This window comes from Podarcis erhardii (assembly GCF_964252035.2).
Source record: "Podarcis erhardii genome assembly, chromosome: 13".
NCBI classification, from domain to species: Eukaryota; Metazoa; Chordata; class Lepidosauria; order Squamata; family Lacertidae; genus Podarcis; species Podarcis erhardii.
Window position 1 is genome coordinate 21,194,157 of NC_138502.1, and position 16,146 is coordinate 21,210,302.

General features: G+C 39.1%; 2 protein-coding genes across 2 annotated transcripts in view; both read right to left on the reverse strand.

Moving 5' to 3' along the window:
* Positions 1-696: 696 nt before the first annotated feature.
* Positions 697-16,146, reverse strand: part of LOC309326377 (vomeronasal type-2 receptor 26-like) — a 33,503-nt gene continuing 18,053 nt past the window's right edge. Inside the window, exons 2-4 of the mRNA XM_081835023.1 lie at positions 5,933-6,224; positions 4,112-4,981; positions 697-1,009 (exon numbers count right to left, since the gene is read on the reverse strand). Coding sequence (XP_081691149.1) covers positions 809-1,009; positions 4,112-4,981; positions 5,933-6,224 — 1,363 coding nt within the window. The 3' untranslated portion in view covers positions 697-808. The remainder of the gene's footprint in view (positions 1,010-4,111; positions 4,982-5,932; positions 6,225-16,146) is intronic.
* Positions 14,591-15,595, reverse strand: LOC309328447 (vomeronasal type-2 receptor 26-like; the record flags this gene model as incomplete). The annotated part of the gene is made up of 1 exon (XM_081838443.1): positions 14,591-15,595. The coding sequence occupies one exon, from the start codon at positions 15,593-15,595 to the stop codon at positions 14,696-14,698; it is 900 nt and encodes a 299-aa protein (XP_081694569.1). The 3' UTR covers positions 14,591-14,695.

Genomic DNA, 16,146 nt, shown 5'->3' on the forward strand with positions numbered 1-16,146 from the left:
TTGTTCTTAATGAAAATCCCCAGCACTGCAGCTGTGATTAGAGAAGAAAACAAAATAAAGAAGGCTAAAGTAGTCCCCAAGAGCTCCGTGAAAGAGAGAAAGTTAAGGGTCTTTGGAAGGCAGTTATCTTTGTTCTGGTTTGAGAATTGACCTTCTGGGCATTGGAAACAGTTGTCCATATCTGAAAATGGGACAAAGTTTGTATCAATCACTTAATAATCAAACTCAGAATAGAACTGTCTGATTAAATAAGAGTAAATGGGAATACTTTCTGAAAATTTCTTCCTCTACATTGGTGCCATTGCTCTTTTGGTCTCAGAACATCCAGCTGGGATTAAGCAAGCTAGATCATTTCAGCATTCATCTTTCACACACACCACACACACACACACACACACACACACACACACAATATCAGAGTAGACATTTCTTGTTGTATTTTCACTTATATAAAAATATTTTGATATTTCTTAGGTAAAACAATAACAAGATTCTGCAACCATACATGTGGGAGGTGTATACATTGAGAAATCAATGTATAACTACACTGGTGGTGTGAATCACTATGGATGAAGCACAAATCTCTGTCTTCCAGAGATTTCATCTACACCCATGATATGAATGTTCTATATCAAGATGTACATCAAAAACACACACATCATTCGACTTGAAATAAGAGATGGAAATCCCTTCTAGAAAAGCATGGCAATGGTGATGAAATTTGGCACTATACCAAACACATTATCTGGACTTGATATAAAATGTTACGGATCTGTCAGAACTAGACAATATTCATTCACATTCTGTTTTAGGGAACTATATTGACTGCAGAAAAAGGGGATTCAATGTGCAATCCATCATTTAGGTCACTATGTCTTCTACCATTCTGGTCTGAAATCTTTCCATCCGGACATGGAGTGCAATCATAGCAACAAAATGGCTCCCCCTCCTTCTTTTTTCTGCTGTAGCCTGGATGACAGTGATCATTACATCTGGCAAGAGGCACCACCTATCCATTAAAAATGGAGAGAAATAAATTGATGTACCTTTACAAACACACACACACACACAAAATGCTGCTGTTGAGAACATTGGGTCCCATGGTAATGCAGGACCAGTGAAAAGAACAGAGCAAGGATACAGGACACTAGAAACAACCAGCTTACATTTTTGATATCAAATTCTGTTCCTAATTATGTTTGGTTGTGTCTAAGAAAACTCCTAACATAGAACTAAGAATGGCCAGGATATCGCACCAGGACTTTATTATACAAAAAAATCTGCTCACTAGGAAAATGACCCTTGGAAGTTGATGCCTTGTTCATTTTTTTTCATTTTGTCAAGATAATACAGTAGGGCAGCAGTTTTACATTTACCTTCTCTTGCACTGACTTACATTTATTTATTACAATGTTTTAAAATTTGGATTGGCCTTTATACTTTTTAAATAATGAGGTGTTAATATATATGGGCAGTATATAACTGAATTAATAAGAGAGAAAATAATCATTTAGTCAACCACTCTGCTATATGATTTAGTCCCCCATATATGTTACTGAGAATAATAATATATCAGTGTAAGAAGAATTATCAAGGCTCATTGTTGGAACTCTTCCCATTTAGCACTTGCTCTTATATTTTCCATGTACATATGAATAAGTAGACAGATAGACTGACTCTCCTACTGAATGGAATCACCTGGCATGGTTCTTTATTGTGCCTCTTACTAATTTAAGTTGTATCTTATTTCTATATTTGGATCCCACCTGGTTAAATATTCTGTGCCATGTGATAGCCTTTTCATTCACTGTGAATTTCTGATCCGGTAAAGCCTGTGGATCCATCCCTCCTACTTTCACTCGTAAAAACGATTTGTTTGGAAAAAGTACCCAGTTTACAATATCAAATCCAGATACTAATTCACTATTCTCATCAAATGACACTCTGTCACCAGCACTGTTGTTAAAGGAGATACTTTGCAAGAAGGAGTGAAGCTGGAATGAAAAAAAGTGCAAGCCAAAAATTTTAAAAGGAGGGACTTTTGGCGAGGCAAGATAGTGAGTGCCATAGCCGCACTGAACTCCTAAGGACCACCAGAACCAACCAAGCTGCTTGTCTGGTCCCCACACCACCTTCACAGCAATGAGAAGGGAGCCCAGGGAGCCCAAAATGACAAGTGAAGAGGCAGCACAGAGCCTCACACACCCATACCCCGACAATCTTGATCCCACCGGGACCAAGAGAGCCCCAATGAAATTCCTGGACTGGAGGCCTCCAACTTACTGCTGCTGCCATCACCAACACCACTGCCAAGTGAGAATTTCAGGAGGGGACCAAGAAAGTCAGGGAGGCTGTGAGGAAATGTGCAGCCTAGCCCAGGCCTGACACCAAGCCAATATCCTTGGTAACTGGCGCAAAAGAGCAGACTGGGGCCCAGTGAGGAACCACATTCTGGGGACCACACTGGGGAAAGACAAATGCAGCACAGGCCCTCCCCTGCCAGCGGAGATGTGCAGACAGGCACAAACCCCTCCACATATTTTATTTTAATTTTTAATTTTCAGTTCATTTATTATCAATATTTTCAAAAGGGAGCCCATGTAGGAGACCTGTTATATACTCAAACCCCTGTTTATTTAATTAATCTCATTAAAGAATTTATATTATTACAACACAATAAAAAACAATTGGAAGATGCCATAGGCTATGAAATTAATGCCACTCAGTAGACTAGAATGTGGTCTAAACCTCCCTTATCAGTGAAAAGAAAAGAACTCACTATGAAACTCACTTACAGATGGTACCGAACACCACAGAAACTGGTGCTGATACTCCCAGGAACCTCACCAAAATGCTGAAGAGGTTACACTTCCACAGGCATACACCTCCACATGTGGTGGGAATGCCCTCAAACCCAACTCTTCTGGACAACAGTCATACAAGAAATACTGTATTTTTCGCTCCATAAGATGCACCTGAACATAAAACGCACCTAGTTTTTAGAGGAGGAAAGGGGGAAAGCCCCAGTTTTTTGAGGATCAGCTCAAAGTTGTTGAGCTTACTTTGCAAAGGGAGAAAAATCCTGTTTTTATAGGGTTAAACTCACAGTTTTGCAGTTTCTTTAGGAAAGGAAAAGGAGTTGTTTCTACAGTTTCCAGACATATAATCTAATCAGCCAATCACATGTCACTGGGGAAACAAACAGCCTCTGTCTGCAGAACATTCAACAATGGAGGCCTGGGCAAGGAACGGGGCCAGAAAGGGAGCCAGGGATCGACCACACATTCGCTCCATAAGACACACAGATATTTCCCCTTACTTTTTAGGAGGGAAAAAGTGCGTCTTATGGAGCGAAAAATACGGTAAGCAAAATGACTAAACAGGTACTAGAAGTTACCCCGGAACGGGCGCTACTGAACGTCTTCCAAAATAACAATTCCCACCAGTGCACCAATGGGACCAATGGGGAGGTGTTATTGGGCTGCTATTTTTATTTCGATTAAATATATTGTGGCTTTTATGTTGATCTTTTCTGTGAACCTCAGGGTATAGGGAAGTATATATGCCTTCCTTGTCTTCTGATGTAAATGGAGAGGAAATAGTGAGATAACTGTTTCTTTTTGCAAAATTATTCAATTTGTGCATATAATTGGCACTTGTAGAATTAATCACATCCAGCATATTTAAGCAGTAAAATATTATACTTAACAACACCAAATCATTATATGTAAAGTCAAAAAATAACAAAAAAAAAGAAAGATACTTGTGTGGGACTATTATAAAAAGAAAAACCAATGCTCCAAATCCATAGTAGGCTAATACTTTATTAGGCGATCATGTTTTGCAATATTTTAGTTGGCCTAATGAATATGTGGCCCTAATATGGATTATATAATAGAATAATTATGTGTCTCTATAATAGGGTAGAAAAGTTTGTTTGTTCCAAATAAATAAACTCTGGAATTCTATCCACCTTTTGTATTATTAATAAAAAATTACAAGGAGAAAAGAAGTCACGTGAGTGGGCAAAGTATTCAAGCAACACGGGACATTGTTAGGAGATATGTGCATACAGCTTTCAAAGAAATTAACTTTGGATGAGAAACACTACCTGCCAAGGTTGTACTTTTAGTGGACTCACTCTACCTCTGTTTGGCATGGCTCTGTGTTTCTGCCTGGCTGAGTACATCTTATGTAAACTATGTCCTATGGCATGAACTGCATTGTAGATGGTGTAGCTTTGGCCAGTCATACTCATCTCAAAGAGTGTCCCAGGGAGGCTCTCCAAATTCTCTTCACCACTACAGGCATTATTATTATTTTCCATGCCATCCATAGAATCAGAATATAAGCAGTTGAATGCCTTTTCCCAGAAGAGCAAAATAAACCCATCTTCATTTTTTGATTTAGGACGAACAGTCTGCAGGAATTTTCTGAACCCCGGCACTTCATTTAAGTGTATTGCAAAAGTGAAGGCACCATCAAAGACTTGCATATCCATATCCGTCTGTGTTGTGTCTGCTGAGAAATCCCATTGGGCTGTCATGATCCACACTTTCCCCATAGCTAATGGTAGGATATCCTCCAGTGCTGCATATGCATATATTTTAAATAACAAAAAAGAGATAGTAATAGTTTCTGCATTTACAACCAACACTTGAACACTGGCATTCGATAGATAAATAGCTTCGTCCAAGATGGAATCAAAGGAAGTAAGTGTATCTGCCGCTTGAGAGGTGGCTGGAATTTTCCCCTTGAGGGCTATACAGATTCCATGGTTCAAAAGCATTGGAATCAAGGTCTGGAAAAATTTGTCTCCATTATCATCATCCATTGTGAGGATCCCAACCCATGTCCATTGAAAATGCAGAAGAAGCTGAGCTATCCCTTCATACTGATATTCTTCATTGGGCACCATCCGGTAGAATGAAGGGAGATGGGTTTTAACATCAGTCACTGGAGCAATTACACAATAGGCAATCTAAGTAAAAAAATATGTAAATTTCAGTAAAATGTTAGGAAAGTCTTTTTTTCAAGAGTTCATTGGGTGAGTGGGGGGTGACATAAGATACTCCTGAAAAGTCATAATGGAGAAAACAAATGCCTTCAAACTATATAGCAGGGACTTGCCACTGACCATGATTTCATACAATATGATATTCTTTATTGTCATTGTCCCATACAGAACAACGAAATTGAAAAAAATCTACATCAGACATTCAAAAACCAGCAAGCCTGCTATCCCAGCTATCTCAGCTATCCCAGCCCGGTTAGCCCCCTAAAAACACTGATACCCCATAATTAAATACAATATACTCCCATAGAGACTACCTTACACTGCGTTTAAAACCAAAATCGCATTTGAATAGAAACCAGGACCCTCTGTTATGAGGATCCCATTTCTTTGCTTGCTAGTATTTTATTGTATATTTTATTTAAATGAACAAGGAAGACTTCATTAATTAGATCATTTAGTCAGTTGCTAGGTTTCTTATTCTATCTCTGACTACCCATTCTATGCCAGAGACACTGAAATGATGTGTCACAATTGCCAGTGGGAGATGCTCTGGCCCAGCTGCAAGACATACCCTTGAGTGGTGGCAATTCCATTTGTAGTTGTTTTTTTTTGGGGGGGGGGGAGGGTTACCACTTGTGCCTTCCCATGAAGAATGGGATTAATTATTCACTTTTCCTCTTGCATGAATAGGGGGCCAATTACACAGTTGTGTTAACTACACATTAATTGTTTGCTGACTGACACTTTCTTTTCAACAAGAACAAAAGAGAAACTGAAAAGGCCAATAGTAGAAAGGTAAATATTATCTCAAATAATAATAATAGTAGTAGTAGTAGTAGTAGTAGTTATTTATATCCCACACATCTGGCTGGGTTTCCATGTGGAAAAACTGCATAGCCAATCCAAATATTTTACCTGTGGAATCTTGTAGATGCCTAAAAGAGTAGCCATGTAAAGGGAGATTTCAGAGTCGAGTCCTCCAATGACGGCCATCAGATTCTTCTGCTTATTGCATTTGAAGTTGGGGACTACAGTTTTATGACTGCAAAGAAGTTTCAGGGTGTTCTGATGAGTCATCCTTGCATTTGTATAACTGTCATAAATGTGGAAGCCAAGGCTGACATTTGGTAGAAGTTCAGGGTTCTCGTTTATCTCCTTGACAGCAAATGCCAAGGACAAGATACGCTGGTAGCTCTTTGTCCTTGAACTGAAGAAAGAGTTAATTAAGGCAAATATATAGCTCTTCATCAACCATCAGTTTTTCAAACATTTGTTAGATTACATCTAATTGGAAGGAATATTAGGAAAGAATCTTGCCTGCTTTGTAAGTTAGGATTTAATAACAAATTTACTAACAGCAGTTAGCACGATAATAGCCAAATGTTGGGAAACTTTGCAATTAATAAGGATTGATCACTGGTATAATATCTATGGATCCATTTCCCCTTTTTATTAATTGAAATATACTCGGAGTTGAGAGTGGATTTCAGGCTCTTTATTCAGCTCATAGTGGTGAGGAGGAATGGAAGTTCCCCCACAATATCTGCTTTACATACATTATTTACAGAATTGGCTGCACGTGATTGGCTAATTCCGGGATTCTCCTGTAGGCCAATCAGGTTGTGGATTCACTTCCTCCTGGAGCTGGATTCGGTGTCTCCTGCGAACCAATCATACTGCTGCATTGTTCTAGGACCAATCAGACTGCTGCATTCGGAATCCTATTGTTCTAGGACTAATCAGACTGCTGCATTTTGGATCCTATTGTTCTAGGACCAATCAATCTGATGCATATTGAATCGTATTCAACTCAGTACATAACATTAATAAATGTTTATTAATATGCATATTATTTTTCTAACAACTCCCCCCCCCCAATGTTTTAATAACCTTCTTGTCAGGTAACACATTATGCATGTTTGTTTCTTTAATGTATTATACTTCAGTTTTATTTGTTATGTTGCACTGGTTTTAAATGAGATCTTGTGCACAACATATATATATATATATAGATAGATTTGTAATGATTTGTTGGGTCTCTGGACCGTAATAAAGATTGATTGATTGATTTATACACACACACACACACACACACACACACTTTATATGACTTTGCAGTATTGGAGGAATAATAAATAAATAAATAAATAAATATCATGACTTAAGATGCACAATAGTAGTGCTTAAACATTTATTGCTCTGAACCATAGATCTTAAGATTCCAAAGGGAAAGCATTAATAAATCCAAAATCATATTAGTTGTATATAAACTGTAGAATATGCCAATATGCACGTGAGAAGGTACAAAATATTGTATTCTCAGTCAGTTTTGATTAGAAACTACAATGCTCTTAAACATTTTCTAAGGATTCAAATCAACTGCCCCCAAACACACACATACACACACACACACACACACACACACACACATGCCATGGTTAAGCACCTATTGAAGATTTGTAGTGCCACATAGGAATCCTGGCTTCGCATGAAACCAGAGTGGGGTAGGGAAATAAAGCTGAAGGCAGGTTGCACAATAGCAGTGGCCCTGGCAAGGCAGCAAGAAGGGAGCAACACTGCAAGGGGGAAAGCGGTGGTTCAAACACTGGTAGAAGTTTCAATAAAGCAGGGTTGGGAGGAACTGCGAGGAAAATTGTCAACGACATGGGTTTGAATACTATGGAATATATGGGAAGTCCACATTAGTTATCTCTCACACACAAAGCTGCTGAAGAATGAAAGACAGAGAACTCTGAGTGCAATGAGAAGGGAACACAGAATAACTATCTGGTGATTTTAAAAGAAAGCAGAGGTTTCAGTAGACTGAACAGGGTTCAACATGCAAGGGGGGAGCGGCAGTTAAAAACAATATATGAGTGCAGTGAAAAGGCAGCTTGGAAAAGTTCTGTTGCATTAGCTTTTCAGTCTTACCTGCTGTGTTCTACTCATATCTGCTATTTCTCCTGGCTAAAAGTGGTTGGTTTGATTTATTTATTTGTTAAAAATCCCTCAGTGTCGTCCCCCCCCCCCCACATTTTGTTTTAAAACTACCACTTTTTCTCAGCCTCACTTCACCTCCATTTACTCAAACTTCTTTAGCTGAGAAAAGCAGCTTCTCCTCACCGCACACACAAACCTGGTTTTGAAGACGAAGGTGAGAATCAGTGCAAAGTGGGGCTACATTACAGAAGATAGAAGTGGCTTCAGAAATGCAACTGGAAAGGGGAGATGACAAGGGGAAACCCTGTGTGTTAATATGAAGGAGATAGCAGGGGTTTGTTGAGTAGATCAAGCAGGTGCGAAGCCTTACTTCTTCATATATGTGTATAACATAACCAGAATTCATTAAGGACACTTTTAAACCACTTTTTTCAAGGAGTAATAGTTATGACCTGGCCTGAAGTACGCAGAGAAAACATACTCCTTACATAAGTTTTAGTTCTTCCAGAAACGCGTTTGTGGGATGTACCCTGAATGATAGTTCATCAGATAAGTAGCCATACTGAGTAACAATAAATCCAATCGTTAGGTCCCCTGACTGATAATATTGGTGTGGGAACTGGGGGGAATCAACCATGGTATGCATAACAGCATGTGACTCACAGTAAGTCTGAGGGAGTCGCGGAAACAAGAGAAGCAGAGGCGAAAGAAACAACCCCGTCATCTTGAGCCACATATTCATGCAGAATGCCCAGCATCAATCCAAAATAAACGTCCAGCCTGTTCAGTGGCTCTGGACCCTTTCTGAGGAAGGCAATCTCACACAGATCAGTCTGATAGCTGTCACCCTGCCTCTACATCACCCAACATCCCAGCACTGAGTATTCAATATCTACTTTCAGAGTTTGTTAATTATTGTGATCAGAGAAAATCCACATGGGATTTGGCAATATGCATGAGGACAACTAATAATTTGTGATAATCAAAGTTTTCAAAGATGTCTCCTCAGTGTATTGCATTGTGCAAAACATTACTTGTGGCTGGCTGAAAAATAGAATAAAGTATTCTTATTTTTAATCTAACTTAATAGATAAGCCTATCTGATTGTTATGACAGCTGGATAGTTTTAGGATACTGACCATAACTTGTGTTTTACTGGAGTTTCTGGATTACTCTGCATTCTAGGGCAATATTCCACTCTATTTCAAGGACTGTTATTGCAATTTTATGATAGCATAACCCAACTTTGAGGTCATTTGAGTGGATGAATTATTAGCTAAAGAGCAAAGAACATAAGAACAGCCTGCTGGATAGCAGGCACATGTAATCAACGGCACATGTAATCCAGCATCCTGTTCTGACAGTAGCCAACCACATGCCTGGAAGAAACAAGCAAGTAGGATTCAATTGGAAGTGCACTCTCCCTTTCTGTAGCTTCCAGCAACTGATATTTAGAATCATTACTCACTCTGCTCATGAATGCAGAGCATAGCCATTTTGATTAGCAGCCATTGATAGTCTTATCCTCCAAAAATTGTCCAATTCTCTTTTAAAGGCATCCAAATTTGTGTTCATTGCTACCTCCTAAGGTTGTATGTTCCAAAGTTCTAGATCGTTAATCTAGAGTTAGATAATTTATGTTAAAAAGCACAGATCCCAATACTCATCCTTGGGGGACACCATTTTTTTACTTCTGTCTATTTGGTGAACTCTCAATTTATTCCTACTATTTGCTCACTGTAACTTAAGCAATTTGTAATCCACAAGAGGACCATTCTTCTTATTCCTTGAAGTGTCCTTGACTTCTTTACAAAACAATTAATTCAGAGAACTGCCCATATTCATAAGATAATATAAAATTAGCCTGCTGGGTCAGGCCAGTGGCCCTTCTAGTCCATCATCCTCTTCCCACCGTGGCCTACCAGATGCCTGAAGGAAACTCACAAGTGGGACTCAAGCACAAGAGCAGGCCCCAGCTCAGCCCACACCCTGCATGGTTTCAAGCAACAGAAGGCAGTGAAAGCCAATAACTTGAATGGCTCTAAAAGTGGATTAAACAACTTCATGGAGAATTAGGTGATCAAAATGGCCACTCGTCATGTCTATACACAGCCTCCAAGGTTGGAGGCAGTAAGGCTTCTCCAAACCAATTGCTGAAAAATGCAGGATGGATGAAAGCTCTGGATAAGAGGAGACTGAGAGGAGATATGATAGGCATCCTTCAATATCTAAAGAGCTGTCACACAGAAGATGGAACAAGCTTGTTTTCTCCTACTCTGGAGGGTAGGACAAAAATCAATGGCTTCAAGTTAAAAGAAAGGAGATTGCAACTAAGCATTAAGAAGAACTTTCTGATGGTAAGAGATGTTTGACAGTGGGACAGACTGTGGTAACTGTGAATGTGCTGCTCAAGAAAGCCACATTGAACCCAAATTTCTGTAAAATCTATCAGCCAGTCACTAATACACTATTCCTAGTTGTGATGCATTCCAATGCCCCCTAAGCTTGATGCCCATTGTGGTGGATCCAGTAGTACTAACCTAAATCCACCTCTGACGTCACACTCCAATAGCAATGGATCTCTTTGAACAGCAAAATCAGAGATACAGCTGAAATTACTATTAAAGAACATTTTTAAATCAATCAATATAAAGAAATAAATGTCATTTAAAATGTGGCCCATATAATTGAATGGATATGAGCATTATGCAGTATAGAAAGAAATAGAAAGAAATGAACTCGAAGAGAAGATACAAAAAATAATAATACAGCTGGATTGGAAAGTATGGAAAGACTGAGAGGAGGGAGAAAAAAGTAAGTGATAAATTACCTGAAATAATAGCTCAGTCAGGTAGAAAATGAGACTCTTTATCTCAGGGTCATGGGTTTGAGCCTCATGTTGGGCAAAAGATTCCTACATTGCAGGGGTTCCACGTGGTCCCTTCCAGCTCTAAAATACTATGATTCTTTGATGTGACAAAGCGACATGTGGAATATAGAATCAGCATGATGAGGAGAAACGAAAAACAACAACATGCCAAACCAAGCCAAACCAAAATAACAATCAAATATAAAGTGTAATACATAGAAGAAAGACTATATACATCTAGGGAGTCCTAGGCTCATTGCCTGTAACTGATTACCACTTCTTCAATGTTAGTTATCAGTAGGGAAATCTTTTATTGATAAATAAATAAGACATAAATATCAAAAGTAAATATTAGCCTAGAACAAGAAATAGTGCTTAAGCATGTTTTGTTACAAAGTTTAGTGCTTAAGCATGTTTTGTTACAAACAGTTGAGCAGCAAGGCATTCATAAGTCCAAAATTTGATCAGTGATATTTAAGTTGAATAGCCAGCAAGTATAAGGCAAATTGTTTTTGATGGTAGGAAGCTGTTTTTATGAGAACGTACTAGGCTTTTATACAGTTTCCTAAGATTATAGCATTATATCATTCTGTTCTTCATGGCTTCCTAAGAATTAAATTTGTACAAGCTAGGTAAAGGTAAAGGTACCCCTGCCCATACGGGCCAGTCGTGTCCGACTCTAGGGTTGTGCGTCCCTTGTACAAGTTACTCAAAGGTAATTATGAATTATATCTTAAGGGCATGTTTCTCTTAGATGTAAAAAGAAAGTTATCATGAAGCTGTCAGAGAAGGTAAAAGAACAAAGGAAGTACAGAATGTTGGCGGTTTTGATTTCAACAATGCTGTTTTTCTTGTATTTTCCCTCAAGTTAGCTTATTGTGGTTTCTTATTAAGTTGGTTGTGATAAAGCTATCATCCCTTTAAGTAGCTGTTAACTCTGTATGTAGGCAGAACATCCCATTGATAAGCTTAAAAGAGATTTTGGCTGATGGGGTGTGGGTCTTCTGCAATGCAATTGCCATGTCTAAATAAGCATAGCCTTGGATAGACTTTACTCGAACCAGAGGATGAAGACTTGTGTTGCTTCCACCAAAGCAGTATGTGCATCTGAAAATCTACATCAAGGAGTGCATACTAAAGGGAACCTGACCCTCAGAAACCTCAGATAAAAATATATCATACCCTTTCATTCAATGGGGAAAGGAACAATATGGTGGCAATAAAATTAAATCACAGGTGGAAAGATAGAATTGTGTGTGAAAAATATTGATGATGGTGATGATAACAATAACGTTAATTTAATTCAGAATTTTTATTGCAACTTCAGATTATAACAGAAAATTCGTGGTAGATCTGGGGAATTTCTTATTTATGATAATAACTATGTGAAAATTTGAATTTGTCCTTGGAAATACAGTATTATCATACATGAAGAAACACAAAACGTAAGCATGCCTGTAAATCAACTTTCCCCCCATATTACTTCTAAACACAAATACAATTTAGCATCACTGTTAATGCCCCCAACAATAATTCTTACTTTATGTTTATGAAACTAGCACTTCAATATACCTAGTACTGAATTTTTTTCAAATGGGAGGAAATGACTCGTTGCTGTATTATATTAACATATTGTCCAGTAAACTTCTCATGACCATAAATAATTGATATTGCTCTTATTGGCCTTTTAATGCTTCATCACTTTTTCACCTCCTGCTGTATAGCCTAGAGGAGAACTTCTTCAAAAATTACTGCTCCCCGCGTAAAAACGGGGGGCGCCCTTTGCGTAGACGTGTGCAGCCCCTGGATCTGGAGGGGCTCCATCAGCATAGTCTTGGCTTCGCCTTCCCTCAGGTGGGACACCTGGACGTCTCCGCCTACCTTAGTCAGTTGTCCAATCCCGGCTGGGGGAGCGTTGCCAAGCAGACCAGGCCAGGTAGGGGAGGGGAGGGACTACCTGCCCACACAATAGACGGAGGATCTTACCTGGGAATCCTCACTTGGCTCCAGAGCTTCTTCGGGAAGGACGTCGCTGGACTTCCTCGCTCCAAAGGTAGGCCTGGGGCCTTTTGCCTCCCCCCCCCACAACAGGGCTCCCAAAGGATGGCGGGGGGGGGTAATAGATCCCAGCATACCCCCTTTAAAAGGGGGGCCCTTTCCCTGGCGGGTCTGGTTGCCCCGGGGGTTGGCACAGGGGCCCTCTGGCTGCCCCCCTGTGTCTGCGGTGGCGTGTGGGCCATGGGGGGAAGCGACGCTGCACGTGGCCTAACCCCTTCCCCCACCATGCCTGGCGGCCCTGGGGTGTGGCAAGTGGTGTCGGGGTGGGTCCCTGGGTCACTCCCCAGGGCCTCGTAGAACTTCTTCAAAAATGCTGACTTAGCATTTTGCACAAATTACAGACAATCATTTGCAACAGACAATGGCTAATGCATTGAGTCAGATTCATAACCAATGGCAATTAACCACTATTTTAAACTGTAATTCACAGTTTGTACACAGCAAGATGTGTAAATCTGTTACATTTTTTTTTTTTTTTTTTTTATAATAATTTTTATTGATTTTACAACATAAAGAAAAAACAAAACAAACATAATGCGACTTCCCCAAACCTCCCCTTCACTGCATCCAAATTTCAAAATTTTTAGCAATTCTTCATCCCATTTTTATATTTAATTCTCTTTAAAAAGAGTTTCTGCTTTATAAATTTCGATTTATAGCTGTAATTCTTAGTGTCCAATCCCCTGACATCTTAACATTCCGAAATTTTACAACAATTTTTAAGATAGATTTTAAATTTTTTCCAGTCCTCCTCCACTGTCTCTTTCTTCTGGTCACGGATTCTGCCGGTCATCTCTGCCAGTCCCATAAATTCAGTCACCTTGGTCTGCCATTCTTCCAGAGTAGGTAGTTCTTTAGTCTTCCAATACTTCGCCAAAAGGATTCTTGCTGCTGTTGTTGCGTACATAAAAAAGGTCCTATCTTTCTTTGGTACCAATTGGCCGACCATGCCCAAGAGAAAAGCCTCCGGTTTCTTTACAAATGTCCACTTAAGGATTTTCTTAATTTCATTATAGATCATTTCCCAGTAGGCCTTAATCTTTGGGCAGGTCCACCAAAGGTGATAAAAAGTTCCTTCACATTCATTACACTTCCAGCAATTGTTATTGGGCAAATGATATATCTTTGCAAGCTTGGCTGGGGTCATGTACCACCTATAGATCATTTTCATTATGTTCTCTTTCAGGGCACTACATGCCGTAAATTTAATACCTGTGGTCCATAACTGCTCCCAGTCAGCAAACATAATATCATGACCAATATCTTGTGCCCACTTAATCATGGCTGATTTAACCGTTTCATCTTGTGTGTTCCATTTTAGCAGCAGATTATACATTCTAGACAAATTCTTAGTATTGGGTTCTAGCAATTCTGTTTCTAACTTTGACCTCTCCTTCTGAAATCCTAGTTTTCTGTCCTGCTTAAAAGTTTCATTAATCTGGTAATAATGTAACCAGTCTCGGACTTTAGGTTTCAATTTCTCGAAACTCTGTAGTTTCAGCTTTTCACCATCATATTCTACAATTTCACAATATTTTGGCCAGTCTGTATCCATGTTCAATCTTTTTACCGCCTTAGCTTCCATTGGTGACAGCCACCTGGGGGTTTTACTTTCAAACAAATCTTTATATCGATTCCATACATGTATAATGTATGGAGTAAATCTGTTACATTTTTATCCTGATATTTTTTACAAAAGCACTCAATGGAGAAGACTTGAAAAGTTGAAAAAGTTAGTACATATATTTGGTTTGAAAAAAATGGCTCAATTTAATATCTTTGTATGCATAAATCTCCAAACAATTAATTTCCTAGATATTCCTCCTTATTAGCTGGTCCTTTGTGTTCAAGGAAGGCCTCAAGATAATTATGTAGCATTTGGGGGCAAAGATGCAACCTAGTAACCCAGCACTAGAGGACAAAATGGAGAAGATCTCCACAGCCACCATGTATTTTCCTTTTGTGCTTAAATAAGAAGGAACAAAAGACAACCAAACACTGCAAAAGACCAACATGCTGAAAGTGATGAACTTGGCTTCATTGAAACTATCTGGCAACTTTCTGGCCTGAAAAGCCACAATGAAGCTGACAGAGGCCAGAAATCCTAAGTACCCCAGAACACAATAAAACAGAGTCACAGACCCTTCATTGCATTCCAGTATGATTTCTTCAGTCAGAGAATGCATATCAAAATGTGGAAATGGAGGAGCAGTACATAACCAAACAGTACATATAATGGCTTGAATAGTGGAACAGCCAAGAAGAACAGAACTGGCCAATCTTTTCCCCACCCATTTTCTCATCCTGGATCCTGGCTTGGTGGCCATGAAAGCCCAAACCACAGTAATGGTTTTTGCTAAAATGCAGGAGACAGCCACTGAGAATATGATGCCAAACGCTGTTTGTCTTAAATAGCAGGTCACTATGTTAGGTCGGCCAATGAATAGCAAGGAGCACAGGAAGCAAAGCAGTAGAGAGATGAGAAGAGAGTAGGTGATCTCCCGATTGTTGGCTTTGACGATAGGGGTGTCCTTGTTCTTAATGAAAATCCCCAGCACTGCAGCTGTGATTAGAGAAGAAAACAAAATAAAGAAGGCTAAAGTAGTCCCCAAGAGCTCCGTGAAAGAGAGAAAGTTAAGGGTCTTTGGAAGGCAGTTATCTTTGTTCTGGTTTGAGAATTGACCTTCTGGGCATTGGAAACAGTTGTCCATATCTGAAAATGGGACAAAGTTTGTATCAATCACTTAATAATCAAACTCAGAATAGAACTGTCTGATTAAAAAAGAGTAAATGGGAATACTTTCTGAAAATTTCTTCCTCTACATTGGTGCCATTGCTCTTTTGGTCTCAGAATATCCAGCTGGGATTAAGCAAGCTAGATCATTTCAGCATTCATCTTTCACACACACCACACACACACACACACACACAAACACACACACACACACTATCAGAGTAGACATTTCTTGTTGTATTTTCACTTATATAAAAATATTTTGATATTTCTTAGGTAAAACAATAACAAGATTCTGCAACCGTACATGTGGGAGGTGTATACATTGAGAAATCAATGTATAACTACACTGGTAGTGTGAATCACTATGGATGAAGCACAAATCTCTATCTTCCAGAGATTTCAACTACACCCATGATATGAATGTTCTGTATCAAAATGTACATCAAAAACACATGCATCATTTGACTTGAAATAAGAGAAAAGCATGGCAATGGTGATGAAATTTGGCAGTATACCAAACACATT